At 60.0% G+C, this 26,113-nt stretch overlaps 2 protein-coding genes across 7 annotated transcripts in view; one reads left to right on the top strand and one right to left on the bottom strand.

Moving 5' to 3' along the window:
• Positions 1-4,490, top strand: part of IL34 (interleukin 34) — a 53,040-nt gene extending 48,550 nt beyond the window's left edge. For both annotated transcript variants that reach the window (XM_069456348.1, XM_069456349.1), the window contains exons 3-7: positions 604-731; positions 1,710-1,787; positions 2,054-2,215; positions 3,598-3,733; positions 3,960-4,490. In XM_069456348.1, the coding sequence (XP_069312449.1) occupies positions 604-731; positions 1,710-1,787; positions 2,054-2,215; positions 3,598-3,733; positions 3,960-4,111 (656 nt within the window). In that variant the 3' untranslated portion in view covers positions 4,112-4,490. The remainder of the gene's footprint in view (positions 1-603; positions 732-1,709; positions 1,788-2,053; positions 2,216-3,597; positions 3,734-3,959) is intronic.
• A 341-nt stretch (positions 4,491-4,831) lies between these two features.
• On the bottom strand, positions 4,832-25,220 carry MTSS2 (MTSS I-BAR domain containing 2). 5 transcript variants are annotated; one of them, XM_069456651.1, is made up of 15 exons: positions 25,092-25,220; positions 20,455-20,516; positions 20,286-20,359; positions 19,452-19,536; positions 19,270-19,361; positions 19,102-19,176; positions 18,785-18,793; positions 17,734-17,891; positions 17,322-17,429; positions 16,379-16,476; positions 14,667-14,889; positions 8,840-8,914; positions 8,360-8,536; positions 8,026-8,191; positions 4,832-7,875 (listed from the first exon to the last, which is right to left on the bottom strand). In XM_069456651.1, exons 1-15 carry the CDS (start codon positions 25,158-25,160, stop codon positions 7,088-7,090), a joined length of 2,259 nt encoding a protein of 752 aa, XP_069312752.1. In that variant the 5' UTR covers positions 25,161-25,220; the 3' UTR covers positions 4,832-7,087. The 5 variants fall into 5 exon arrangements, with proteins under 5 accessions (XP_069312752.1, XP_069312751.1, XP_069312753.1 ...); XM_069456650.1 differs by lacking the exon at positions 18,785-18,793; XM_069456652.1 differs by lacking the exon at positions 18,785-18,793 and having other exon boundaries at positions 14,667-14,793.
• Positions 25,221-26,113: the final 893 nt, after the last annotated feature.

The raw sequence follows: 26,113 nt of genomic DNA, 5'->3' as shown, positions 1-26,113 counted from the left end.
CGGAAGTCACCAAGGCTATTTTCGAAGTCACAGTGTCTCCCAGTGGTGACAGTGGGGAATGTTTCAGAAGGCAGCGGCTGGATTGTTGCAGGAGGAGAAACCACCAGAGTGAGGTCTGCTTGGCATCCCAGAATGACCATCCGGGAAAGCGCTGCAGGCCTGCTGGCACCTTTAACAGAGAGGGATGTTAGGGCCACACAGAGCAGGGAAGGAAGTGGCTTAGGTGACCAAAGAGTCGTCTGTAGAGCTGAAACCAGAATCCACATCTCCTGCATCCCTGGATGGAAAATCTAGCAAAAGGCTTTGAAAATGCGTTACCCTTGGATGAGGAGCTGAGATTGTCCTGGATGGGAGGTGGCCCCTGCCCTGTGGGGCGAGAGCAGGGAGACGCTGGGGTCTGCCTCCCAGGGACACTGCTGGTTAGGGGTGGAGGGTACACAGTCCATGTGGACTGCCTGTCCCTGCCGTTCTGTGCCTGGCTTTGCCTCTCCCGTAAGTCCCTGTAACCTGGGCACAGGGATGACAGTCACGTTCAGCTTTGCATTCCAGGGCGGTGCGGATGCAGCATGGGGCTCACGTGCTCTTGTCGGGTTTGGTCCACAGATCTGGGCATCCTCCTCGGCATGGCCCTGGAGGGTTTGGAGGTGTGGTCCCTGACCGAGAGGGAGGAGTGCGCTGTCACCGGCTTTCTACGGGACAAGCTGCAGTACAGGAACCGGCTCCAGTACATGGTAACCACATGGCCACCACCTGTGTCCCTGTTTCCCAGCCCCTGGCTCACCTGGCTCAGGGCTCTGGACATTCAGGGCCCCTTCTAGGACCTGTGTCAGCCCTGAGCTTCCCGTGGCCTGTTCCGTGCCTTTGTCCAACACCCAACCATGGGCTGGGTCTGAGCTTGGCCCTCTCCAGCCATCTGCCAGGGCCTCCACCCACCCTTGATCTCACCTTTGACCCCACCTCCACGTGGCACTGGCCCTGTGACTCAGGAATGGGCTCTAGGAGCTCTTTGGGCAACCCCAGGCACTTACCAGCAGGGGAGCTAACGACCTAGAATTTGGGATGTTTGGTTGTTCTTGTAGAGTTGGAGATACCAATGTGGTTCTGTATGTCTTAAAAAAAATTTTTTTTTAAATGTTAAAATTTTTTTTTTTGTTAGGAGATGAGGTCTTGTTTTGTTGCCCAGGCTGGTCTTAAACTCCTGGGCTTGAGCGATCCTCCTGCCTCAGCCTTCTGAGTAGCTGGGACTACAGGTGTGCGCCACAATGCCTGGCTATCCTTTTTTTTTTTTCTTACTGGATTTATTGAGAGAGAATTCCCATACCCTACAATGCAAAGTGTACAATGGAATGGTTTTTAGTGTGTTCAGAGTTGTGCGGCCATAACAAGTTTTAGAACATCTTTACCCCCAGAATAACATACATCTTTTTTGAAGTATTTCAAACTTCAAAGGTATTTCAAAACCCCTGGGTTTGAAACTTCTGCCTTAGCAGGAACTATCTTTTGTTTGACCCTCCCTGTGTCCCAGAGGAAAGTGAGCTCACTTTGTGCCAGATGCAAGCCAGGGATACCCTCTCTGCAGAGGGCCAGCTCTGCCATCTCAGGGCTGGGCCTGGGGTTCTCTCCTCCATCAGAACTCGTCTGGGAGGCTGGGGGAGCCTTTTCAGTCATTTCTGCCTCCAACCTAATGGTTTGTTTTTGTCCCTCCCCAGAAACACTACTTCCCCATCAACTACATGATCAGCGTGCCTTACGAGGGGGTGTTCCGAATCGCCAATGTCACCAGGCTGGTGAGAACCCCGTCCTGGGCTGGGGAAACCCCTGCTTCCCGTGACACCTGTGGGCCCCACCGCCGGGGCGTGTTGGTCTCGGCAGGCTGTGCCGCTGCCAGGGGCCATTCCCCACCCCCTAAGCAAGCCCACCCTTGCCAGGCCCAAGGTGTCCACGGCAGCCACCCTGTCGTCTGCTCCCTACGCAGGGGCAAGTCCCTGGGGTGGGGGGGTTCAGAGCTGAAAGGCCCGTTTCCGGGGGTTCCAGTGCTTTCTCCTGTCCGCAGCGGAGGGCCCGGGTGAGCGAGCGAGAGCTGCGCTGTCTGTGGGTCTTGGTGAGTCTCAGTGCCGCCGAGTCGGTGCAGGACGTGCTGCTCGAGGGTCACCCGTCCTGGAAGTATCTGCAGGAGGTGCAGACGCTGTTGCTGGACGTCCGCAAGGGCCTCAGGGTGAGCTGTGCGGCGGTGGCTGTGCGCACACGTGTGTGTGTGTGTGTGTGTGTGCACGCGTGCGCGCGTGTTTTCGTGTGCCTGAGGGCGTGGTCCAGGGCATCGAGGGAATCGGTGAATGCGCAGAAAGTTTGGGCACATCCTGGGGGGTGGGAGAAACGGGAGGGGTGCAGGAACAGGAGCCCATGGGAAGAAGAGGTGGCTGGGCAGACCACGTGGGCTGGGCTGCCGGCGCAGGGGGTGTCCCCGGGCCCCCCTTCTAAGCCCTGCCTCTCTCGCTTCGGATCCTGGGCAAGTTCTCGAACCTCTGCCTTTGTTTCTGCCTCACAAAGGCCCCTTTGCAGGGGGCAGGGGCAAAGGGAGGGTGGGTGGAGCACAAGAGACTCTCAGGGTAGTGAAACTATTTGTATAATGAGACAATGGATACATGTATCAGGCGCTCGCCAAAACCTGTAGAACTGTGCAAAACAGAGCACGAACCTTAATGTAAACTATGTGCTTTAGTTAAAAACAGAGCTGGGCTGGGTGGCTCACGCCTGGAATCCTAGCACTCTGGGAAGCCGAGGTGGGAGGATCGCGTGAGGTCAGGAGTTCAAGACTAGCCTGAGCAAAAGCGAGACTCTGTCTCTAGTAAAAACAGGATCATTAGCTGGGTGTGCGGGGTGGCGCACATCTTTAGTCCCAGTTACTCGGGAGGCTGAGGCAGGAGGATGGCTTGAGCCCAGTTCAAGGCTGCAGTGAGCTATGATGGATGCCACTGGCTCTGTGTGACAGAGCCAGATCCTGTCTCTTCTCACCTACTTTTGTGAGATACTGCCTGGATTCTGCACTGTTCTTTTTTTTTTTTTTTTTTCAATTTTTGTAGACATGGGGTCTTGCTGTTGCCCAGGCTGGTCTCAAACTCCTGGTGTGTAGTGACTCCTGCCTTGGCCTCCCAAAGTGCTGGGATTATAGGTGTGTGCCACTCTGCTTAGCCACGCGTTATTCTTGGTTCACGTTTTTTCTCCTTGCTTTCATTTTCTTTAAAAACACAAAAATAAAAACAAGGACCCAGATGAGGACCGTGGTGGCTACTATGGTGGCACGGAATGCATTTTATAAAATTGGCCATTTTGACCATTTTTAAGTATAAAATTCCATGGCATTCATTACATTCACAATGCTGTGCACTATCACCCCTGTTCCATTTCCAAAACCATTTCTGTGTTGGTGCCTGGCTGAGGGGTGGCATCTGGGACCGTCCCTGTGCCTGCAGAGAAGTAGGTCCCAGGCTCCTGGTCCGAGGAAGTCTGTCCTCCTCCTGTGACTTGGGCCAGCCCCGGCCGAAAGCCCCCTGTGGTGTGTCATCTCATGCCTGGTCCTGACGGTTTCCTTCCTTCCAGGACGTGGAGGGCAGCCCCCAGGTGGAAGCCGTGTTGTCCCTCCTGAACACCCCGGGGCTGAGCCTGAAGCTGGTGCGGCCCAAAGCCCTGCTGGACAACTGCTTCCGGGTCATGGAGCTGCTGTACTGCTCCTGCTGTAAGGAGTGGCCAGGGGACAGGGCAGGGGTGTGTGGGGTTGGGGGAGGAGGCTGGGAGACAGGGCCCAGGTCGGTGGGCAGATCCAGTGCCCTCCTGGGCGTGCCCTTTGCTCCCCAGGGCCGGAGGCCACATCCGGAAGCGTAGATGGGCCCTGGGACGAGAACATGGGGCTTAGTGGGGCAGGGAGGGTGGCTTTTTCAGCCTTTTCCCCTCGTCCCTCGCAGGTAAACAAAGCTCCGTCCTAACCTGGCAGGACTGTGAGGTGCGGAGTCCTCAGCCCCACAGCCCCCCGTCCTCGCTGCAGTGTGAGGCCACCCGGCTGTACCCTCCGCCGCGGCAGCCCCCTACCTCCCTGGGCGAGAGCCTCCTGCCCTGAGCAGCCTGTGCGGGGACTCTGCTGGGGCTGCCAGGTGAGCTCCCATGGTCCAGCTGGGCCTGAGGCTTCCACAGGTGGAGGCGGGAGCCCCCCAGGGGAGAGGACCCCAGGAAGAGCATTTTTCCAGTGAGGGGGATCCGGTGTCAGCGCCAGGCTGCACCTCTGCCTTCCCTACCTGTCACGGTCACAGCTGGAACGGCCGGAGGCAACAGGGGTCCTGCAAGTGGCGGTGTCCTGCGGGTACGCCTGGGCGGTGGGTAGGGGTGGCAGCACCAGTGGAAGGTGGAGACAAGTGCCACATCTTGCCACCAGGGATGCTCTACCAGTTCCTTTTATTTTTTTCTATTAAACACCCCGCTTTATTTTGGTTTGGTTTGGTTTGCTGTGCATCGGGGCGGGGCTGGGAGCCGGCCCAGGGTGGGAGGGGCTGGTGTGGACAGAGCCCCCCCCTCCAGCTCTGCCGCGCCTGGGAGCCGCCACAAGCTGGGGGTCAGGCCATCGTCCCTCGATCTGGCTGTCCCCAGCACGGACAGAGCGGAGGCCTCTCAAAGCCCCAGGCTTTTGGGCATAAATCGTGGCCCAACTGCCCCTGCCACACCGACCTGAGACCCCTGGGAACCCCCAGCCTGGCTCCCTGGGGCTGGGATCCGGGGTGGGAGAGGCGGGCGGGGGGGCGGCGGCACCAGGCAGAAGGCAGCTGGTAATTACAGTACCACTTTATTAATACTGGAATCTTCACAGTGCATTTGTTACTTGTAGCAGTGACTATTTAAATCAAGGGGAGGATGGAGTAGAGGGGGGTGGGGAGGAGAAGAGAATTTATCCAAAAACCGACAGAAAGAAAAGAAAGGATACGGTGCAGATGGGCTGGAGGGCGCGGGGGCGAGGAGAGAAGGTGAGTAGGAAGCCGGAGGGCGCCGAGGGGGAGGGAAAATAAATTAAAAAAAGGAACAAGTTAACAACAGCACCAGAAAAGTTACTTCAGTCAAAAGACGCTTTTGAAAAGAATATTCCTCTGTACAAAATGAAAAATAAAACGAACGCAAAGACGTCCCCCAAACCAAAGTTTGTGATGCAGGATGGGTGGCTCAGATCCCAAGGGGGCCAGGCCTAGGAGGTGGTCACTGAAGCTACCCAGGGTGGGGGTGTCATGGGGACAACAGGGCTTGGAGAGGGGGGAGTATGTACAGCCCCGGGGGGAGGGGCGGTGGGACTGTGTCACCCCCGCCCCTCGGACTCTCTGAAGCCCAGCTGCCCCCCCCCCCCCCCCACCGTGGAGCCACCCCCCCAGGGAGGAAGAGAGCTCTTCTCCCAGGGCCTTGGGGACCCAGCCACCCTGTACCTGCTGCACCTCACTGTTCCCTGCACACGTCCTGCTCCATCTGCCCAGCCCCCCACCGGCGCAGCCCTTGGGAGAACCTGCAGCAGAAATGCCACCCCAGCGCTCCCCTACCTGGTCACCTGCTCTCGTGGCCCCCAAACCTGGGGCTCTACCGTGAGCCCAGACTAGCGCCGTGCAGGGCCCGTCCTCCATCAGCACTGCCTGATGGGGCTCTGTGCACACTGGGTGTCCCCAGTGCCCCAGATGCACCTGCCACCCCACAGCGACCCCAGTTCCTGGCACAGGAACACCCAGGAGTTCCAGCCTGGGAGTATCAGACCTGGCCCCGCTCCCTCAGGACCCAGGACAGCCGCGTTCCTGCCCCGAGGGACCACCAGGACCCCTTCCACTCGCCCTAGGTCACATGCTTTTACCTGCTGAGACTCGGCGTGAGTCGGTGCGTGGGGTTGGGGGCACCTCCTCCTCACCCACACGGCCAGCACGGGCAGAGGTGGCCCGGGAAGGCATCTCCTCTGGCAACAGAGAGTCAAAGCCATGCTTCCCGGACACGCTGCCACCCCAGCCGACAGGCCGGGGCCCCCCCTCCAGCCTCACTCTGGCTACGCTCAAGACACTGGAAAGAACTGTAGCTTCCCCCCGGCGTTGGGGAAGCCGATTCCACCCTGCTCCTGCCATGGGCCTGCCAGGCCACTGCGAGGGCCCCGTCCCGCAGGCCTTCCCGGACACACACCCTGTATCGCCACCTTGCCCACACACAGTCCTTAGAGACAGCTCCATTTTATTTTAGTCATAAAATAACCCCCCACCCCCTCTACTGCTCCAGCCCCCATCCCCCAAAGTGGCTAAAACTGTGACTCCAAAGTGCCACTAAGTATCGATGTGCCCAGATGAGAACCAGGCATCTGAAGCCAGCCCCTGCAAGGCTGACCAGACGACCCGGCCTCAGGGCCCTACCCTGCTGCCCCACTTGCGGAGGGCCTTCCCTGCCCGCCACCCCCTGCAGCCAAACTCACAGGGAGGGGAGGCCAGGGTGGAAGCCACCTTAGGGTCCCCAGCACCTCCAAGCAAGCCCCCTGCATGTCCTCCCTGAGACGCAACCTGGGCCCCCCCCACGGCAGGCCTCGCCGCCGAACCTCCCCCTGCACCCCCAGCCCGGCCGCTCCCCAGCTGCCCTGCCTCCCAGACGCAGAGCGGCCGGGGACAGGCAGAGGAAGGGCAAGAGGAAGGAGGGCGCTGGGGCCGGGGGAGAGCTGGCATTGCAGCAGGAGCCGGGGACAGGCCGCGGGTCCCAGGCCAGGCGGGGTCGGGATGGCCCCTCTCCTGTGGGCAGGGGCCACGGCTCTAGTGCTCACCTGGGGTGTGGAAGAGACAGGGCCTGCACAGAGGAAGGGGACAGAAACGTATAAAACGGGCTCCATCCCAGTTCAAGGCCCGGAGGCTCTGTCCTGGCAGGTCTGTTAAAGTCACCTCTCGCTTAAATGCTGGAATCCAAGCCGGGTGTCTCTTTCCATAAAGTGGCTCTGCCTCTTTCCCGGCCCTGCACTCTCTCCTGGCTGTGCCTTCGCTCTCAGTGGCCACCGCTCTCAGGCCACCTGCTTGCACCAGGGCCAGAGAGGGTGGGGAGGACGGTGCCATCATAAGATTCGGGGTGCTGACCTGTCGTTGGTGATGGTCCTGCGGAGCCGGACCCCGCGCCGGATGGCCACCAGCATGTCTTCGGCGGGCGGGTCGCTAGTGGCAGCAGGAGGTGGGGTGGGCGTCTCCTCCGCAGGGGTGGCCGACAGGGTGGTGGGGAAGGGGAACTGGCCCTCACCCAGGGCATGGGCGCCCGCCACCAGCTCGCCAAGCTTCTCCACCAGGCTGTGCCGGTTGGCGGCCAGCTGCTGCTGCTCCTCGTCCTCAGTCGCCAGCCCGGCCCCCGCCCCGGGGTAGCCAGCTGCCTCTGAGGACGGGCTGCCCCAGGCCGTGTTGGGCAGGCTGAGCCTCTTCGGCGAGGCCTTGGCGAGGTCTCCTGCCAGGGGCGAGGCGGCCTCGTCGGTGTAGAAGACGCACTCCTCGCTGCCCGCCCGGGTGGGCCCCACGTAGCCGGGCGAGTCGGGCACTGTGGGCGTCTTCACGGGGACGATGGGCGGCCGGATGGGGATGGGGCCGGCGCTGGACAGGGCGCGGCGCACGGTGGGCTTGGTGGAGGGCGTGCGGCGGATGGTGGCCACGCCGGGGGGCGCGCCCGAGGGCAGGCCGCCGGTGGCAGGCAGCCCCGCGGTGGGCAGCCCGGCGGTGGAGGCGGGGCGCTTGGTCTGGATGAGGCGGCGGTAGTTCTGGGCGATGTTACTGTTGCGCGGGATGGTGGACGACTTGTCGAACTCGGGCGGGCCCTCGCTGTCCGCGTCCCCGTTCACGGAGTAGCAGTCGTAGTCGGAGCCTGGGGCACAGCACGCGGTGAGCCCAGGGGCCCAGGGGTCCCCTCGCCCCCCAGGCTGGACACGGAGAGGGCCCTCTTGTGCGGCTGAGTCCCAGCTGTCCCCGGTGGAGTGCGGAGGCCCAGTAACCCACGCCAGTCCCCAGGGCCTACCCTGGGATGGGATGGTGTCCTCGGAGCACGAGGGCGTGGTGGTCTGCGTGCTGTAGCCGCTCGAGTACTGCAGCGAGTCCCGGCTGCTCTTCTGGTGCTCGAGGCTCAGGCCGCGGGTCAGCACCATGGCCAGGTCGCTGGCTGCAGGGGACACTTCCTCACCGTGCTGGGGGTGGGGGCAAAGTACAGGCTGAAGCCTTGTCCCCCACCTCCCCCTCCCCCCAGACACCAGAAGCCCCGCCAGGGGGCTGGAGCCGGCCCTGAAGACCCTGTGCTGGGCCTCCTGCCATTGACCTGGGTGCTGGCCGGCCTACCCAGAGAGCTGCCTGCTTACCTTGGCTGCGATGGTGGCAGGGGACATCCGGGGTCGCGGCACCTCCTCCCCACTGGGGCCCACGGTGCCCCCACTGGTGGGGCCTGGCTCTGCGTCTCGGAGGAGTTCCACCCTGTCCTTCCTCCGCTGCAGGGTGGTGGCCGCGGGCTGCTCGTGGGGGCCGGCCTTAGACCAGTCCTGCAGGGTCACGCAGCCAGGTCAGGGCACTCCTGGCCCTGCCACCCGTGGCCTGCAGGCCCCTCCCTGTGGCTGAGACTCAGGGTGTCCAGGATGGGGAAGGGTCTCCGGCTCACAACCATGGCCAGAGCATGGGGCGCAGCCGTGACTCCTCAGCCCCACCAGGCCCAGGGACAGATGTGGCGGTGTGGGGAGTGACCGCAGGCGGTGCCCAAGCAGCTGGTCTCTTGGGGACACACCCCTCTGGCTCACCCTGGGCCCTCCCTGCGGTGACGGTCCTGGGGCCGGGCCGGGGGCACTGACCGAGGTGGGGGAGCTGCACTCGCTAACAGACTGGCAGGTTTCCGAGGCCTCCGAGGACGCAGAGCTGGACGACTTCTGCCGTGCAGAGGCAGCAGGTTGCGCAGACAGACGGGGCGGCAGGGCAGGAGGCGGGGCGGCAGGGAGAGAACAGGCCTGGTCACAGCGCCGGCATGCAGGGGCGGCCTGACTCGGCCCCTCACCCCACCCCCACCAGGGCCGCAGCCGCCAAGAGTGCACGTGGGGGCACTGACCACACAGTGGCCCAGCCCGAGAACCACACACGTCTTGGGGACTGACCCCAGGATTTGCTCGATGTCCTGGACGTGGTGGGCACAGGAAAGAGACACTAAGGGTGGCAGCTGGGCCTCTGAGCAGCTGGGGTGATGGGTCACAGTTTTCTCAGAAAGGGGACATTGGGGGGGCGCAGGAAGTGCAGGTGCCATCCAGCACCTGCAGAGTGGAGCTGGCCCTTAGGACTCCACGTGAGACACGGGCAACGTGCTCACGCCTGGAGTTCGGGGAGATGTCGGGATGGAGCCACCAATGCAGCAGGCTGGGGGTAGGATGAGGCCACCTGGGCAGCACGTGTGGTTAGAGACAAGGTCCCGGGGCCCACAGGAGCCCTGACACTCAAGCAGCTGTGACGAAGAGCAGAGTCAAGCAAAGGAGCATGACAAGGAGCCACCGGAGGAGTGGGAGAGCTACGCGCAGGTGATGCCACAGGAGCCGGGACAAAAGCCTGCACGGGGGCGGGGGGGGGGGGGTCAGGGCAGCGGTGCTGCTGCCGGAGGGCCCATCACTGAGGGCACAAGAGGGTCCATGGAGACCCTGAGGGGGTGGTTGCGGCAGAATGGGATGGGGGAGCCCCTGTAAGAGTGGCCAGAAATGAGAATGGGAGGCCTGGCTCGCAGGTGGGTGGACTTCAAAACAACTGCAAGGAATGAAGAAAAAAAAAGCATGGGCACAGGACTGTGAGCTCCTGAGCACATGGGACGGGCGGGGGTCCCCAGGGCAGACACTGACCGGGGCACAGCGGGAGGGAGCACAGCGGGAGGGAGCACAGCGTGGTGCTCAGCCCATGAGCCCGAGCTGAGCGGCTGGCTGCAAAGGGATCCGTGCCCAGCCCCCATCGAACTCTCTAAATCAAGAATGATTTAGATCCCTGGGTTTCCTACAGATTATAAAGCACCAAGATCACCAAATAAAAGGAAACAAAACACCAGAGATTAAAGATTCAGAATAAATAACAAATTCAGACTTTTAGCAATACGATTGTTCAATTAAAAAACTCAATGGAAAAGTTCAATACCCATTCATGGGGAAAAAAAAAAACATAAAAGAAACAAAGACACTTAAATTAGGAATAGAGAGGAACTTCCTTAATCTGATGAAGAGTATCTGTAAAATCACTGATGTTTTTCCCTGAGGTTGGAAAACACACAAGGACGCCTACCGTCATCACGTCTGTTCAGCACTGGAAGTCTCAGCCAGTGCAATAAACCAACAAAAAGGACTAAAAACCAAAAGGATTGGAAAGGAAGAAACAAAATGATCACTATTTGCAAATGACATAATAGCATATGTAGAATCTGCAAAAGAACCCACAGACTATCAGAATTAATAAGTGATTTTAGCAAGGTTATTTGATACAAGGTCAGAAAAAAAATCAATCGTATTTCTAAATACCAGCAGGTAACAGGAAAATACTAAACTCTAAAAAAAAAAATCCCCATGTAATTTACAATAGAATCAATGAACATCAAATAGCAGGGGGAAAAAATCCCACAACAGACTGCACAAGATGTTTACATGAAAGCTACAAAACATTACTGAGGGAAGGTGGGGAGACATAGGCAATTCCAGTTCAAATCCCAGAAATGTTTTTTTTTTTTTTTTTGGTGGGAACAGAGAAGCTGATCTTAAAATTTATGTGGGGATGCAAAGCACTTTCATCACGGGATATGGAGATTTTCTATCGAGCTACAATCATCAAGATGTGTGGTATTGGCACGAGGCCAGACAAATCCACCAGTGGAGCAAAACACGAGTCAGGAACAGCCACACACATGCAGACGCCTGATTGAGGACACAGGTGACACTGGGGTGGGGAAAAGACAATGCTACAGTCAGACTGTGCCCCCAAATTCACATGTTGAAATCCTCACCCCACGAGGTGAGGTATTAGGAGGCGGGAACTTTGAGAGGTGATTAGGTCATGAGATGGGAGCCCTCATGAATGGGTTTAGTGACCTTATGAAGGAGGCCCAGGGGAGCGAGTTTGCTCCTTCCTCCGAGGGAAGAAGACACAGCAAGCAGGCGCCACCTGCGAACCAGAAAGCAGACCCTTACCAGACACCGGATCTGCTGGCACCTTGATCCTGAATGTCCCAGCCTCCAGGACAATGAGAAATACATTTCTGGGGCTGAAGAGCTAGCCAGTGTTATCACAGCAGCCTGAACAGGCTAAGACGGACGGCCTTTTCAATAAATCGTCCTGGGTCACTTGGAAATCCTCACACCACACCCACACCCCACACGTGAACATAGCCAATGCCACATGAGCTGTGGCTCTAAATGAAAAGGTAAAACAAGAAGGCTTTTAGAGGAAAACATCTTTGTGACCTTGGAATATGCAAAAATAAGCAGAACATAAAAAGCACTAACAATTTAAACACTGGGTAAGTTGGACTATATTGAAACTAAGAACTCCTGGTCATTCAAAGACCCCATCAGGAGAGGAAAAAGGTACCCACAGAATGAGAAAAGGTAACTGATGAAGGACTTGCATCTACCCTATATAAAGAGCGCTATAAATCAGTAAGAAAAAGACAACCTAGTAAAAAAACGGGCAAAAGATTTGAACAGGTCCTTCACAAAAATGGCCTTTAAAAGTACAAAAAGGTAGCCAGGTGCAGTGACACACACCTGTAGTCCCAGCTACTTGGGGAGGCTGAGGTGGGAGGATCACTTGAGCCCAGGAGTTCAAGGCCAGCCTGGGCAGCATAGCAAGACTCTGTCTCTTAAAAAAAAAAAATACAAAAAAGTGTCTAATCTGGTTACCATTAGTGAAATCACTTGAGCAATACACTGTGGTAATCCTGCTAACAGGAAAGGAAATGGGTATGATCGCTTTGGAAAACTGGTAGGACCTATGGACCCTGGACACATGCGTATCCCGAGACCCAGAGATTCCACTCCTGGGTGTGGCCCCACACCAAGGTGCACGCCAGGACATTTACGGTAGCACTGCCAGTAGCACCGCAGCCAAAAACGTGGGAACTACCCACATGTCCAAGAAAAAGGTCAACCACACTGCATATTCACACACAGCAGAATGTGGTACAGCAATAGGAATGACACACACCTCCACATAAAACACAAGTCCAATAAACACTAGCCTGAGCCAAAGAGCCCAGGCAGAAAGGATCCACGCTTCATGGTTCTCAAAGATAACAAAGGCAAAACGAATCCAGGCAGGACAGTGGTTACCCCAGGGGACTTCTGGGGCGATGGCCGTGCTGTTTCTCGTTCCTGGGGCCGGTTACGTGGGTGGGCTCCGTCTGTGCAGATTTACGGAGCTGCACGCTTACGACGCATTCATTTCTCTACACCTACAGAACACTTCGATAGATAAGCTCTTAAAAGACTCGACGGTAATAGGTTGCCACCCAGAGAATAAAAGAAATATTTACAAGTCCCTGTTGACATAAATCAATTGAATATGTAAATAAATGGGGGAGAAGAGGCAGATCTTTTCATGGCAGAATTCCAATGAATAAATGGAGGAGGAATGATGGGAACAGAAAAGTCACTTGTCACAGGCGAGAATCACCCGTGGGTGCCAACCTCAGCGAGTGGAAGTACGATGAGAAGCAGGATAGCTGCGGTCTCCAAAGTGTCCCCACCACAAAATACTTTATTCATCACAGAGGGGAAAATAATGACATTGCAGTGGGGAAACGCCACCTTAACCAAGATTGTCACCGGTCGCTGGGCACATGACATCATGCAGCTGACATGCCGCACCAAGAAGGGCACAACGCCACTTCTGTGGTGTTCTTGCCAAAATGTATAACCTCTCATTCTAAACGGGAAGACGTCAGACGGACCCCGTTGGGAGACGGACCCCGTTGGGAGACAGCCTCCACAGCATCTGCGCCACTTCTGCAAGAGTGTCAAAGTCATGAAAGACCAAGAGGGGAGGGACTGGGGAACGCTCACAGGTTGGAGCAACCTACGTGACACAAAAATTAAACACAATGGAGGACCCTGGGGTGGATCCTGAGCCAGGAAAAGGAGAAAGGAGAGAAAATTGGCAAAATTTGAAGAAAACCCACAGATGAGTTCGCAGTATTGTACGAGTGGTTTTGAGAATTGTTTGGAAGTACACGAGACAGTGGCATTGGGGAGACCGTCTTTGGGAACACTCATTCCTTTTGCCACTTTCCTACAAGTCTAAAATGATTTCGAAATAAAAGGTTAAAAAAAAAAAACAAAACCCTCAGTGGGTAGGACAAATAGCAAAAGAGGGAAGCAGATTGGAAGACCGACCTGCAGAAGTCATGCAGGATGTACATGAAAAAGCAAGGACAGGGAAGCTGAGTTAAGAGATGCAGAAAGACCGTAAGAAAGTCTGACACACGCTGAGCTGGAATCCCGGCGGGAGAGAACAAAAGAATGAAAGAGAATGAAAGACGGAATAAAGAGATGGCTGAAAAGTCCCAGAGCCAATGGCAGACATGAATTTTGGTTTGTTCCAAGGGAGGTTAAAATAAAAACAAACCCACGTCGCAGATACACTATAAAAAGACTAAAGGAAAGGCTTAAAAGTGGCCAGAGAGAGATGTCATATCACTTGCAAAGGGCAACGACATGACTCATGACAGGCCTTTCAACCAACGATGAAGGTCAGAACCGTGGAAAGATACATTCGAAGTGTGGAGAGAAGATAACCGTCACCCCAGAATTGTGACCCTGGCAAAACTTTCAAGAAAGAGGATAAAATAAAGCATGCTTATAAGTTAACAAAAACTGAGAGTTTACCACTACAGACCTATTCTAAAAGAACTTCTCAAAGATATTCTTTACTTCAGAAAGAAGGAAGATCACCTTAGAAAGAAGATTTGAGATGCAAGGAAAAAGGATGAACAGACAAATGTGTAAACACGTGGGTACATCTAAACAAATGCTGTATGTATAAGATAATAAATTAAGAAGAAAAATGTCATTTGTGGGTACGATAAAAAAAGGAGAAAATAACATATAGCAGCTTTTAAGTTGACAGAGAGTGGGCGACTGAAGTTAAAATATATTAAGGACCTTGAATTATTCATGAGGTGGGGTTGTGAGTTTGCTAAGCATGCATGGTAGAATTTCAAGGTAACCTGTAAAAGAACAGAAATAGAGTATAACTTTGCAATCTAGTAGAGGGGAAATATGAGAACAGGAGAAACAAAAGGTGAGGGAAGAGACAAATGCGGCACAGGATACAAAGAGAAAAGGTGTAAGTCCAAATGTGTTAGGAATCATAACAAATATAAATGGACTAAAATTCCAAATACACGACAGAGATTGTCAGATTGGATGAAGAAATCTAGGCACATGCTGTCTATAAGAGACGCATCTAAAACATAAAGATTATGAGTGAGCTTAAATGAAAAAGATGGAAAACGATAATGTATGATAACACGATGACACTGAACAGAACAAAGGCCCTGAGGACCTCTAGACCAGTCTCAACGGCTGCAGTGGCCCCACACGTGGGTAGCCCGAGGCCGGCGCGAGACTCCTGCAGCCCACCCCGGCTGTCCCCCTGGTGCCCCCTCACCTGACTGGTGATGTCTGAAGGCATGGGCGAGGGGGGCTTGGAGTAGGTGGTGTCCTGGGAGACGAAGCCAGAGTCATGGGAGGAGACGCTGGAGAGGCGGGTGGTGGCGGTGGCTGGCTGTGCCAGGCTGCGGTAGCGACAAGTGGAACTGGGTGAGTATGTTTGGGCACCCCCTGGCCACGGGGCTCCGCCACCCTTGGCACTGCTACTGCTGCTGGGGGCGCTGGGGGTGGAGGAGGAGGACAGAGCAGCCAGACAGGTAGAGACACAGGAGCGTGTTTCGGGGGAGGGTGACAGACGAGAGAGGGGGAAAGAGGTGAGGGGCAAAGGAAGGAAAAGACAATGTCAGACTAGGAGGTCCCGAGACCCAGCACTACAGAGGAGCTGTGTTCTGAGAGGCAGGGCAGGGCAGGGCAGGGCGGGAGCAGGGGACACCCAGCCCACGCCCCTAGAATGCCCCAGTGCCGATGGGGCCATGGTCAGAGCATGCCAGGGTGAGTCAATCTGTCTCCTACTCTGCCATTAAGAACAGTAGTTCTTAGGTTAACCATGGGGAAACTGAGTCACCACATGTCAAACCATTAGAATCAGACACAAGTCAGATCATTTCTAAACTGCCTTCTCAAAGTCTGGTATTTGCCATCCAATCCTAACTAGGTGTCTAACACGGTGACAGTCTGCTTGGGCAGGGAGGTCACCTGCCAGGTGGGTCCTGGACCCACCATCACCTTCATCTGCTCTACCCCCTCGAGGTGTCTACCCCTCCGTGGTGCACACCCTCAGCACAGCCACGTCACCCTTGGGCAGTGACCCTGGCAGCCAAGGTCGCCTTCCTCTTGAGTAACCGTGAAGCCCCCTGGCCTCTGCCCCTGGGTCTCCCTGCAATGAACCCTCCCTCTGGTGACCGCCACCTGCCCAGGGTCTGACGGCCTCCTGTGGCCCTGGGCCCTCCCCTCTCTGAAGGATCGCTGTGCCCGGTTTCTCCCTAGCCCTGGGTGTCAGTGACAGGTGATACTGGGGAGAGGGATGCCTGGCACAGAGACGCTGCCAATAGCACTAACTTGCGCCCTGTGTTCACTGCCGTCCTCATCCAAGGAACCTTGAATCGTAAATATCCCCTCCAAATCCAGCCCCGGTGCCAGCCCAAGGAAGGACCCCTGATCCTCAGCTCGCCTGATGACTGAGCGAGACCCCTGGGGCCAACCTGGGCCAAGGCGTGAGCCTGTGGCAGCTCCCTGGGAACCAGCTAGGCTGAAGTGTCCTCTACCTTGTGGCCTCAGCACATGTTCCCAGAAGCCTCCCTATCCCTCCCCAATCTCAGAGTCTCACTGTTACCCCACACTGTGCTGGGCCTGGCAGAGTTAAACGCTAGGACTCCGTGCCTCAGTTCCCCCTTCTGGGAAGTGGAGACGACACCATACCCGATATGGTGGTGGGAGGCTCCAATGACAAAATGCATAAAGCACTTAGCACAGCGCCTGGCACAGTTACCGCTCTATAAATGAAGCTGCGACTGCCTCCCCCTACCTTCCTGCCAACAAACGCCTGAGCCAGCAGCGGGCTGGGGAAGATGGCGCATATTTTTCATCTGCATTTGCAAATTCCTTGGCTGATGTAAAAGTCCTGCGGTCCTGGGGCCCTGAAGTGTTTGTGCAACTTTGCCAGGAACTTCCCCACTCCCCCTCGGGACACTGCCCCCCACCCCCACTGACCTGCACATGCTGGACTTCCGGGAGGTGGAGCTGCTGGGTGACGAGGGTGGGGTCTGGTAGGACCAGCTGTAGTCCGAGCCCTTCAGGTCTTTGATCACCTGGGCAGGGACACAGGTGGGCGTTACTGGAGGCAGCCCGAGAGCTAGGAGGGCCAGAGGCCCCCCACTCTCTTCCCAACTGTGAACCACACCCCAGGAGATGACCTGGGAGTCTGAAAGCCCCTCCCCCAGCCTTCTCCTAACGTGGGGAGCAGGGAGAAAGCTGGCGACATTCAGCCTTCTCTCAGCCCCTTCAACTCACACACACTGAGTATGAGCTCTGAGACCAGCCTGACCCGGGTGACAGTGACCGTGACACCATGGGGTTCAAGACGTTCTTGGGCCTCTCTCAGTTCTAGTTTTCTCCTGTGAACTGGGACCAACCGGCTCTGTCTTGGAGCACTGTTGGGAGGACTCAATGAGATGACCTGTGGAAAGTGCTCAGCAGAGAGCTGTGCATGCAGTAAGTGCCTAAGCAGTGCAATGCCATGTGGGCTGTCAGGCAGGACTGGTCTGAGTGCAGTAGAGCTGGGCGGGGGGTGACGGGGACCGGTGTGCCTGGGTCTCAGGGAGGTGACAGGGTTTCTGGGGGTGAGTGGCGGGCAGGCATCACCAGGTGTGGAAGGTGGCTTGCCCAGGCGGAGCCTGGTGGGGGCCGGACTCAGGGCACCCCCCACAGATCCAGGACTTGGCCCATCTGCTCTCAGTCTGAGACCCCATTGGGCCTGGGCACACCACCCCCTCACCTGGACAGGTGCTCCTAGACACCCCACAGCAGGTATTGCAAGGTATCTGGTCTGCTGCCCCCAGCTGCCTCCCACAAATGCCGTCCCCTTCTCTCCTCTACTGTCACAACCAAAGGCAGCCCATCTCCTCCCGGCCCATGGCCCCAGGGCTGGCCGCACCTGCTCACTGGCAGGTGGCAGCTTGTGGGGCTCCGCAGTCAACACGACCAGGTCGTCGATGATGCCCTGCAGGTGGGTGATCTCTCCCAGCATGGTCAGCTCTCCGTTCTGCGGATGCAGCCAGTCACACCCGTCAGCCCTGCCACCCGCCCTGCAGACACAGGCCCCTCCTCCCTCACCCTCCCCCGGCTAACCAAGGCCGCTCCGGGCTAGTGGAGGCGGGTCCCACCCAGCACAGTCCGGATGGCTGGCACGACCGTCTGTCCAGATCCATCAGTACACAGTGAGCTACAAGACCTGCCCCTGGGCCGGGAGCATGTGGCCTTGACACCCCAGCCAGGAATCACTGAGAAGCGATCAACCCTAGACCCAGCCAAACCCACGGCAGCCTACAAGTCCCCAAGAGACCCACCACCACAGGCTGCAGGAAGGTGATGAAGGTGCAGAAGCGGCCCCGCTCTTCGATCAGCGCCCGGCGCACCGCCTGCTTCTCCGTCTCCTCCAGCAGCAAGTACATGTCGTTGACGTCCTGCAGGGCGCTGTCCAGCTGGGGCTGCAGGTCTCCTTTCCCTGGAGGGATTGGGAGGAGAGGCCGCGCTGGGGACGCTGGCCCTGCTCGCTGCAGCCATGGCTCACAGGCCCCCTTGGTGCTGTCCCTGACCACGGGGCTGGGTGCTGCCGTGGGGCCAGGGGACGGGGGAGGGCAGTCAGGACTCCGGGGCTCGTGGAGGGGCTGATCCCACCAGAGCACGTAGAGAGGACAGACACCAGGCACAGGAAAGACACCAAAGCTGCAAAGCCACCCAGGACCCAGGGTGGGCTCAGGCCTGGGTAGCCCCGAGGTGGCACTCAGAGCCCAGAAACACTGCCGACCACAGGGGTGCCCCTGTTGCCTGTGGGAGGGAGCCCCTCACCTCACAGCCAGGGAGCAGGGAGGAAGCAGGACAGAGCAGAGTGTGGGCTCAGCTACAGGCCAGGCCACTTGCAGGTGGGGTCAGGAGAGCTAGGGGCTGGGACTTGGGGACAGGCAAGGGGGGAGTCTCAGCGTGGGCCCCCACTCAGCTCAGAAGCCACGCACAAGGACAGCAACAGAGACACAAAGAAGCAGCAAGAAAGAGAGAGGCGAGAGGATGGTGTAGAGATGATCAGACAGCAAGTGGGGCAGTGACAGACAAGGTCACAGGGCTGGCCCGGTAGGGGCAGGGCGGCCAGGGCCTGTGCCCCCCACTCTGCCCCAGCCACCCCTCCTGGCCTGGCAGACTGACCCAGCAGTGGCCCCGGACTCATCCCTGGCCAGGGGGCCCCAGGGGGACTGTGCCCCAGGCCCCTCCCTCGGTGGACCGACCGCCTTCCTTACTCCTCCTTGGCCGGGAGAGGTTCTTTCCAATAGCCCTGAACTGGGGGAGACAGACAAATGCGACAAGGACGGGAGGAGCAGCTGGAGGAACGGACATTTGACTTACCAAGTAGCTCTACAGGAAGGATGTGGGAGGAGGAGAGGAGAGACAGAGAAAGAGAGAATGTGTGAAAGACAGCGGATGGACAGAGCCGCTCCTGGGGGGCGTGCCTGCGCCTCTGGGGCCTCTGTTGCCTCCCTGAGGGAGGAACTGGGCCAGGTCTGGGTGCAGGGCGGCCCCCTCTGTCCCACCCAACCGGCTGGAGGGGCTTTTGTCGGGGGTAGAGTCCCTGCGGCCAGGAAGATGCTTGGGGAGCCCCAGGGGGCTGCGGGGGTGGTGGAGGGGACCTGTGGGGCTGTGACAGCGGTAGCCGCGGGCCCTACCTTTGCGCGCCTTCTTCTGCAGCTTCAGCGTGTCCGAAGACTTCTTCTTGATCTCATGCCGGGCCCGCTTGTACTCTAGGCAGAGACGGAGAGCGGAGCGCTATACTGGGGGGGTTCCCTGCACAGCGGGAAGGTGGGGGGCGGGAAGGCCAGCGAAGCCCCGCCCACCTTTCGCATGGTCCTTGTCGAGCTGGTTGGCCGACTTCTTCCAGTCCTCGATGCGCTCCTGCAGCGGGTTGATGAGGCTCTCCAGCAGCGCGCTGCGGGTGGGGGAGCACGCGGCTCAGCTCAGGCAGGGCCACCCGGGGGTCCCCCGCGAGCGTCCCCCACCCGCCCGCGGGCCCACTCACTTGGTGAACTGCCGCAGCTTGGTCTCGATGCTGCGGTGGCGCATGCACATGCGCGTGAGCGCCGAGCCGATGTCCCGCGTGGCCCCTGGCGAGGCAAGCGCGCGGCGTGGGAAGGGGCCCGCCGGGGCTCCGCAGTCCCGCCTCCGGCCACGAGGGGGCACCCGGCCCGCGAGGCCGAGCCACGATCCCGCTGCGACTGGCAGGGACTTGAGCCTGGATCGTTCCGAGCTCCTCCTCCTCCTCCGTGCCAGGGCCCTGGCCATCCGGGCCACGCCGGTCTCCTGCGGGGCAGGCCGGGAGCCTCCCCTCTCTCCCAGCTGGGAGAGGCCGGCGCGAACGACTGCCCAAGGCGCGCTACCAAAATTCCCCTCCAGCCCCTTGGGAACCTCTTCCGGGTGTGCCCAGGTGAGAGTGCGAGCACACACCCAAGGCCCGGAGGAGCAGGAGCCCCAGGTCTTTGCTATTATGATCAGAAGGCGCCCAATGGAGGATGGAGCGCTCACCTGCCTCCACGTGCTCTCAGAAGGGCACAGGGAGATGGGTTCGAACAAGCTGGAATCAGACTCATTGCACAGAAGCGTGAACTGCGACTGAGGGGTCAAATTAACAGCCCATGGCAAGAAGGGAATCCACATGTCTCAGCCCTGTCACCACTCGCCCACCTCTGCTTGCATGCCTCCTGTGACGAGGGGCTCACTCTCTCCACAAGCAGCCCATTCTACTAGAGAGCAGCCTCAGGGCCTGGTCATCTCCCTGGCCCATACCCTATTCAGGCTTTCCAGGCTCCAAGCCCACCTGGGAGTGTCCCCAAGCCCGAGCCACACCCCTGCCCACCTCGAGTGTTGGTAGCCATGTCAGCCACTTTCTGGAAGGCATCCAAGAAGGCCACAGCAGCCAGCACAGTGGTCCTGGGGAGAGGGACAGTGGCATGGATCACCAGTTGGTGGGCATCCTCTCCTCCACCACCTGCCCCTCCCCAGCTGGGGCACCCTGACAGCCTCACCTCAGCTGGGAATGCAGCTTCGTGGCCTTGGAGTTGAAGTCCTCCCAGATGGGGTAGGAGCTCTGCAGGGAGACAGAGAGGAGGTGAGCCCTGGGGGCTGCAGAGCTCCCCTGGGCTGGGTTCCCACATGCCTCGTCCAGACTCTGCCAGTTTCTGGGAGAGTGGCCCTGTCCCTGCAGAAAGGGACTCCGGGCCCTCTGGAGGAGAGAGGACCGAGGACAGAGGCACCGGGCATGAGGAGGGCCCGTCTTTGGGAACGAGTGGCTTTGCTGACAGTCGGGATGTCTGTCCTACCGTCTACAGTGGGTGACTGTTGGCCCACATCCTACCTTGGGGAGATGGAAGCAGCCAATGGCAGGTTCTGTCTCCCTAGGGTTTCCCAGGGGCCTGGCAAGGGACCTGGGCAGAGTCCCATGAGGGCACCGTGTTTCCCAGACACACACCTGGGATGGTGGGGGCCCACCTGCCCACCTGGCTGGGGGGTGGAGGCACAGTGTGGAGGCGGGCAGGATGTCAGGCACGCCAGGTCTAAACGGGGGTCTCCCGGGGCACTGCCCTGTACCCTGTACCCTGGATGCAGCCGGCAGGCTGGCTGTCCCAGGCCAGCAGCAGTGGCTCCCAGGCCCGGGGAGGCCATGGCTGCTACAGGGCCGGGCCAGCCTGCCGGGGACAACCAGGACCCGGCTGAATGGGGCCTTGTGCAGCCAACAGAGCCACCTTTCTCCACCCCCTGCTCCCCTCCCCTCCTGGGGAAACAGTGTGGCCTTTATCCCAGCCTGGCCCAAGGCTCCAAGTTGGGAGGGGGTTTCCCAGTAGGGAGGTTGGGCTCCTGGCGACCGAGTTGTCCAGTCTGATTAAGGGGCTTTTCTGGCTAACACACTCGCCCCATGGCTGCGGGGGCCTGGAGAAAGCTCAGCCCTGGCCCAAGGGCCCTGTGGAGGCTTTGGTCCTTGAAGGGGAGCCCTGGGCCAGCAAAGCCCCCACCCGAAGAGGCTTCTGACCCTCCCCTCCGTGTAGGATGGGGCACTGTGGGGTGGGGGATGGCAGAGACCCTGGGTCCCAAGGCCTCAGAGGCGGCTCTGCCCGGCTTCGATCCAGGGGTGGGCCCTGGCTGGCTTCTCCGGGCGAGGACAGCTCACAGGGGTGGCAAGGGGACAGGGCAGCTCTAGCAAGCCTCAGAACCTCTCTCCCCTTCCAGCTCAGCCAAGCCAGTGTCCAGGGAAAGCAAATATTTGGGAAGTCCACAGAGGCTGGGGCAAGACCGGGAGCCTGTGGGTGGGCTGTCCCCACGTGGGCACAGCTCAGGGTAGGGGAGCCTGGGAGGCCATCCCTAGCAGTCCTGAGGAGTTGACCCCTGCTTGGGGCACCCCAAGGTCTTCTGAAAGGGGGCATCCTCCCAGCACTTGGACCCCCTCCCCCACTCAGCCTTGAAGCCCTGCTAAGACCTTCCTCCAGGGAGCAGAGAAGATGCTAGGGGTGCGGGGCGTGGGGGGGTCCAGAGCCAGCTGTTCTAGTTCTCAGGAAACCCCCTTAGCCCCCTCAGCAGCCCCTGGGCAGTCTCAGAGATTAAGGGCTCTCCAGTGGGGAGGGGACAAGACAGGGCACAGTGGGGGTCAGGCCCGGCGTCCCCTGGGCAGCTGGAACTGGGCGCCTCAGCCTCTGAGGACCTGGGATTCTACCCCTTCCCAAGTAATCCATATGGGATCCCAGAGGCAGGGGGTTGAGGGGCCAGAGCGGCCAGTGCCCCTGCAAGAGTGTCTCAGCCTTCACCTGGGCCCAGAAGAGGAATGCTATTGTTGCCCCTGTGTTACAGATAGGGAAACTGAGGCCCACAGAGGTTAGCCGACTTGCCCAAGGCCACATGGTGGCAGGGTGAGGAACTGATCCCATGTCTGGTCACTAAGGTCAGGTAGAGGGACCCCCTGAGGAGCAGGGAGATGAGCACCTGAGCCTCAAGGCTGGGGAGGTGGCAGGGACTGCAGGGACTGGGGCAGCCAGCTCTGCCCCAAGCAGTGGCTGCTCTGGAGGGGGAGGTGGGGGCTTGTCACTAAGGAGCCCAAGTGGATGGGGATGAGACTGGTGGGGGGGCCACCTCAGTCTGGCAGTGGCTGCGGTTCAGATGTGGGGTATGGGTGAGCAACGCAGGCTCTGACCCCAGAGAGTGGGCTTTCCGGGTGGCCCTGGGCCAGGGCTCCCGCCGCCTCAGAGTCCTCACAGGACTCGACCCGCCTCACGGGGTCAGTGTGGAGACTCAAGGAGGCCCTGCGTGGACAGCACCGGGCACAGGGCCCGCGCACAGTAAGGCCCGGTCAGTGCCGGCTGCAGGAGAGGACACGGGCCCTGCCCCTTGGCCAGGAGCCCCCAGCAGAGGCCTGGCCAGGGCCCATGTGTCTGGGTGACACTCCCCACTCTTGGGGGCATTGGCAAAGATGACGACCCCACTTTCTGGATGGGGCAGTGCTGAGTGGCGGTGCCATTCCCCTTGCTGAAGGGACTGTGCCCTATCCCCATGGGCAGGTCCCTGCCCCTCCCTGGGCTTCAGTGGGCAGCCTGACACCGGCGGGCATCTGGCCTGGGTTGCACGAGGCGCAGAAGGCAGCGAATGCTTCGGAGGCTCCCCGCTCCCTAGCTGGTACCTCCTCCAGGCCATCTAGGCTCCAGGTGTGGCCTGGGGAGCCCCTTGTCCCCTCTATGCCTCTCAGCTCAGGGTCAGGGTCTCCTAGAGGCCCCAGGGAGGGCTGTCGTAGGGCCTGTGCACGGGCCGTGGGGCAGCCCCATGGGGCCAGCTGGCTAATGCCCTCTCCCTCTCTGAAGGCCCTGCTACCTCTGCAGCTCAGGCCACGGAGAAGCTGGCGCCCAAATCCAGGTGGTCAACCTCCAGGTGGCCCAGTCCCTTTCTCTGTCCTTATCCAGGGCCCCTGAACACATGCATATGTCACAGGTAGGGAGATACCTATACTTGGCATGACCCCAGGTGAAACCGTTTTGCTTCCGAATGTCAGAAAATCCTGCCCGCTGCCAGCTCAAACCTCTTGCTACAATCTGGGTCTAATTTCCTTCTGCCTCATCCCAAACTTCCTTGCAAATTGGCAGGAAAGGGAGGGCAACGGTCTTGGTCCTGTCCTCCAAGAAAAAGCTGCTGCTCCCTGCAGTGGCTGCTGAGAGGCTGCGGGGTGGGGGAAGGCGCCACCCTCAGCCAGCCCTGGGAGTGATGGGGGAGGGGGGGTGGTCTGGGCTGCCCAGTCCCAAAATGGGGTCCTGGGGCCAGGGCTGTGATGTCCGCAGGGCAGGTGGGGCTGCTGAGGGCCAGCTTTAGGACCTGCAGATGGAGTCCCTGGGGAAGCGCCATAAGGAGGGGGCACCTCCATGCTGCTAACTGGGTAGTCCCGGGCCAGGCTGGCTTCAGGCCCCTTCCTGGGGGGCAGGATCTGGCAGGTGCCCCTGCGGCTGTTCCCCTGGCAGCCCCGACCTCACAGGGCCTGTCCCAGCACTGTGGTGTCCCCCTCGCTGCTCAGTGGGATTCTGTGTTATATACTCGGTGCGTGTGTGCTGTGCCAGGAGGGCGGGTGCCCTCAGGAGTTCCTATGGGGAGCACAGTCCCAGTTCTGTCCCTTGTTCCTCCTGGCCCCTCAATCCTGCCCCTTCATCCTAGACTAAGGGGCAGAGGAGACAGGCAGGAACGCCGGGTCCTGGAGCTGGCCCTTCTCTGCCTAGTCAGCCTCGGGCAGCCCTGCCAAAGCCTGGCCTCTTTGGGAAACAGGGTCCCCCTAACCCCCAGGATGAACAATGAGGGCTGCGGTCATGGGCAGGGTGCAGTAACAGTCTCCTTCATGACCTTGAGCCATTCCCAGGCCTCAGTTTCCCCACCTGGTGAGGTGAGCCAGGACTCAGTGGCCTGCTTCAGCCTGACCTTGGGCAACCACAGGGGTGGTGGAGCTGAGCTTGGACCGGGAATGGAGTGAGAAACGTGCTCCCTGGGGGATGTTCCTCCAACCCCAACCTTCTCCCTGCCTCCTCCCAAAGTGAGGGTAAAGGCTTTAGCCTTGGGAAGCAGGGACGTTCAGCCTGGAGACCCTGGCGTCCCGAGCTTCCTGGGGCTTGTTGGGGGCGGGGGCGGGGCTGGGGGCGGCAGTCTCAGGGTCGGGCGGGCCGCAGACGCCAAGCCGGCGGGGAAGGAGTTAACGGTTCTCCCCTTTATTATTTTTTCCAGCTTTGGCGGTGACAGCATTGTCTGGGCTCTGGGCGACCGGGACAGGGGTGTGGGGGGGCATGGTGGTGGAAGGGGATGGAGGCTGACGAGACCCCGGGCCCCTTACAGGGCTGGAGCCAACCCCCATTCACGGTCTGCGGGTCTGGAGCACAAGGAGCCCGCGTGTGCGCAGGCTCGGGTCGGAACCCCACGGGCGACCCCGGGCACTGCACGGACACCCCGACACACGAGCACCCAAACCCTCCGGACGGGCACACGGAGATACGGGCGCGCAGGAGACGCGGGCAGGACACGCTCAGACAAGGACACGCAGACGCCGCGGCGCGCGGCCACAGCGGGGCACGGCCGCCCGCCGCCACGCGCCCCGGAGGGGACCCGCACCCGCGCGCCCAGCCCCGCCGCGCCCAGCTCCGCAGCGCCCCGTTACCTTCATGTCGTTGACAATGGCCTGGAAGAGCCCGCCCAGGGCGCCGCACTCCTTCTCCGCCGTCTCCATGCTCGGGCCGGGCGGCGGCGGCGGCGGGGCGCTCCGGGGCGCGGGGCCGCGCGGGGGAGGGGGCCGGGCCGCGGCGGGCGCTCGCTCCGAGGCCGCGCCGGCCTCCCGCCTCCGGGCCGCGCTCAGCGGCCGGCCGCGCCGCGCTCGGGGGTCGCGGGCCTGCGGCGGGCGGCGCGGGCCATGTCGCGGCGGGGCTGGCGGGCGGCGCGGGGGGCGCGGCGCGGGCAGCTGGCGGCGCGGCCCGGGCGCGGGGACTGGCGCGGCGGCGGTAATCCGAGCCGCCGAGGCGTGCGTCACGTGGGCGCGGGAGGGGAGGGCCGCGGGAGGACCACGGGGAGGGGGCGGGCCCGCGGGGGGGTTGTGGGAAAGGCCGGCGGGCGCAGGCCCGTTCGCGGCCAGGAATCGGGCTTTGAAATCCGAGCCCGGGCGCTGCCAGACTGGTCGGGCGAGCGGGGCCGGGGGGCGCGGGCGGCACCGCGCGTCCGGGGCGGCGCTGGGGCGGGGCCCGCCCTGCCCACGCGGGAGTGGGATGGCTGCTTGGGTCCCGGCGCCCCGGCAGGGGGCTCGACTCCACCTCCCGGCCTTTGGTCTCGGGGCGGTGGGCAGCACATCCCGCCGGTGCATCCCCAGAACAGTGGGCAGGGGGGTGTCATGAGGACCGCCTGCCTAGGGACGTTTCACCCGAGACACAGACCCTCCTCAAGTTCTTTGGTTCCTTTTCCAAGCGGTGCCGATGCCACCCTGATGGGGTGACCGAGGCCAGGCTTTTGGGGTGGGAGGGTGGTCTCCTGGCCCTTGAACAACTTCCTTCCTAGTGGGTGGGGGTCTGCGTTAGACCAGCAGAGCAGGGGGTGGATTGTCCCTAGTCCCTGATGCCTGGGGACACGTGTGTGGGGACGCACTCACGTGCACGTAGGCGACGGCAAATACAGCCTGTAGTCCTGGGGGCTCCA

The sequence above is a fragment of the Eulemur rufifrons genome, chromosome 23 (genome assembly GCF_041146395.1).
Source record: "Eulemur rufifrons isolate Redbay chromosome 23, OSU_ERuf_1, whole genome shotgun sequence".
NCBI classification, from domain to species: Eukaryota; Metazoa; Chordata; class Mammalia; order Primates; family Lemuridae; genus Eulemur; species Eulemur rufifrons.
The sequence above is the reverse complement of the archived record's forward strand: the minus strand, read 5'-3'. Positions and strand labels throughout refer to the sequence as shown.

Bases quoted from the DNA above. Each gene is read 5' to 3' on its own strand.
- MTSS2 (XM_069456648.1), bottom strand. From the start codon at position 20,086: ATGTGGATTCCCTTCTTGCCATGGGCTGTTAATTTGACCCCTCAGTCG. The intron at 19,177-19,269 runs GTGGGCGGGGCT...GTCTCTGCCTAG, and splicing joins CGACAAGGACCATGCGAAAG to AGTACAAGCGGGCCCGGCAT. The intron at 16,477-17,321 runs GTGCGGCCAGCC...GTCCCTGCCCAG, and splicing joins TGCCACCTGCCAGTGAGCAG to GTGATCAAAGACCTGAAGGG.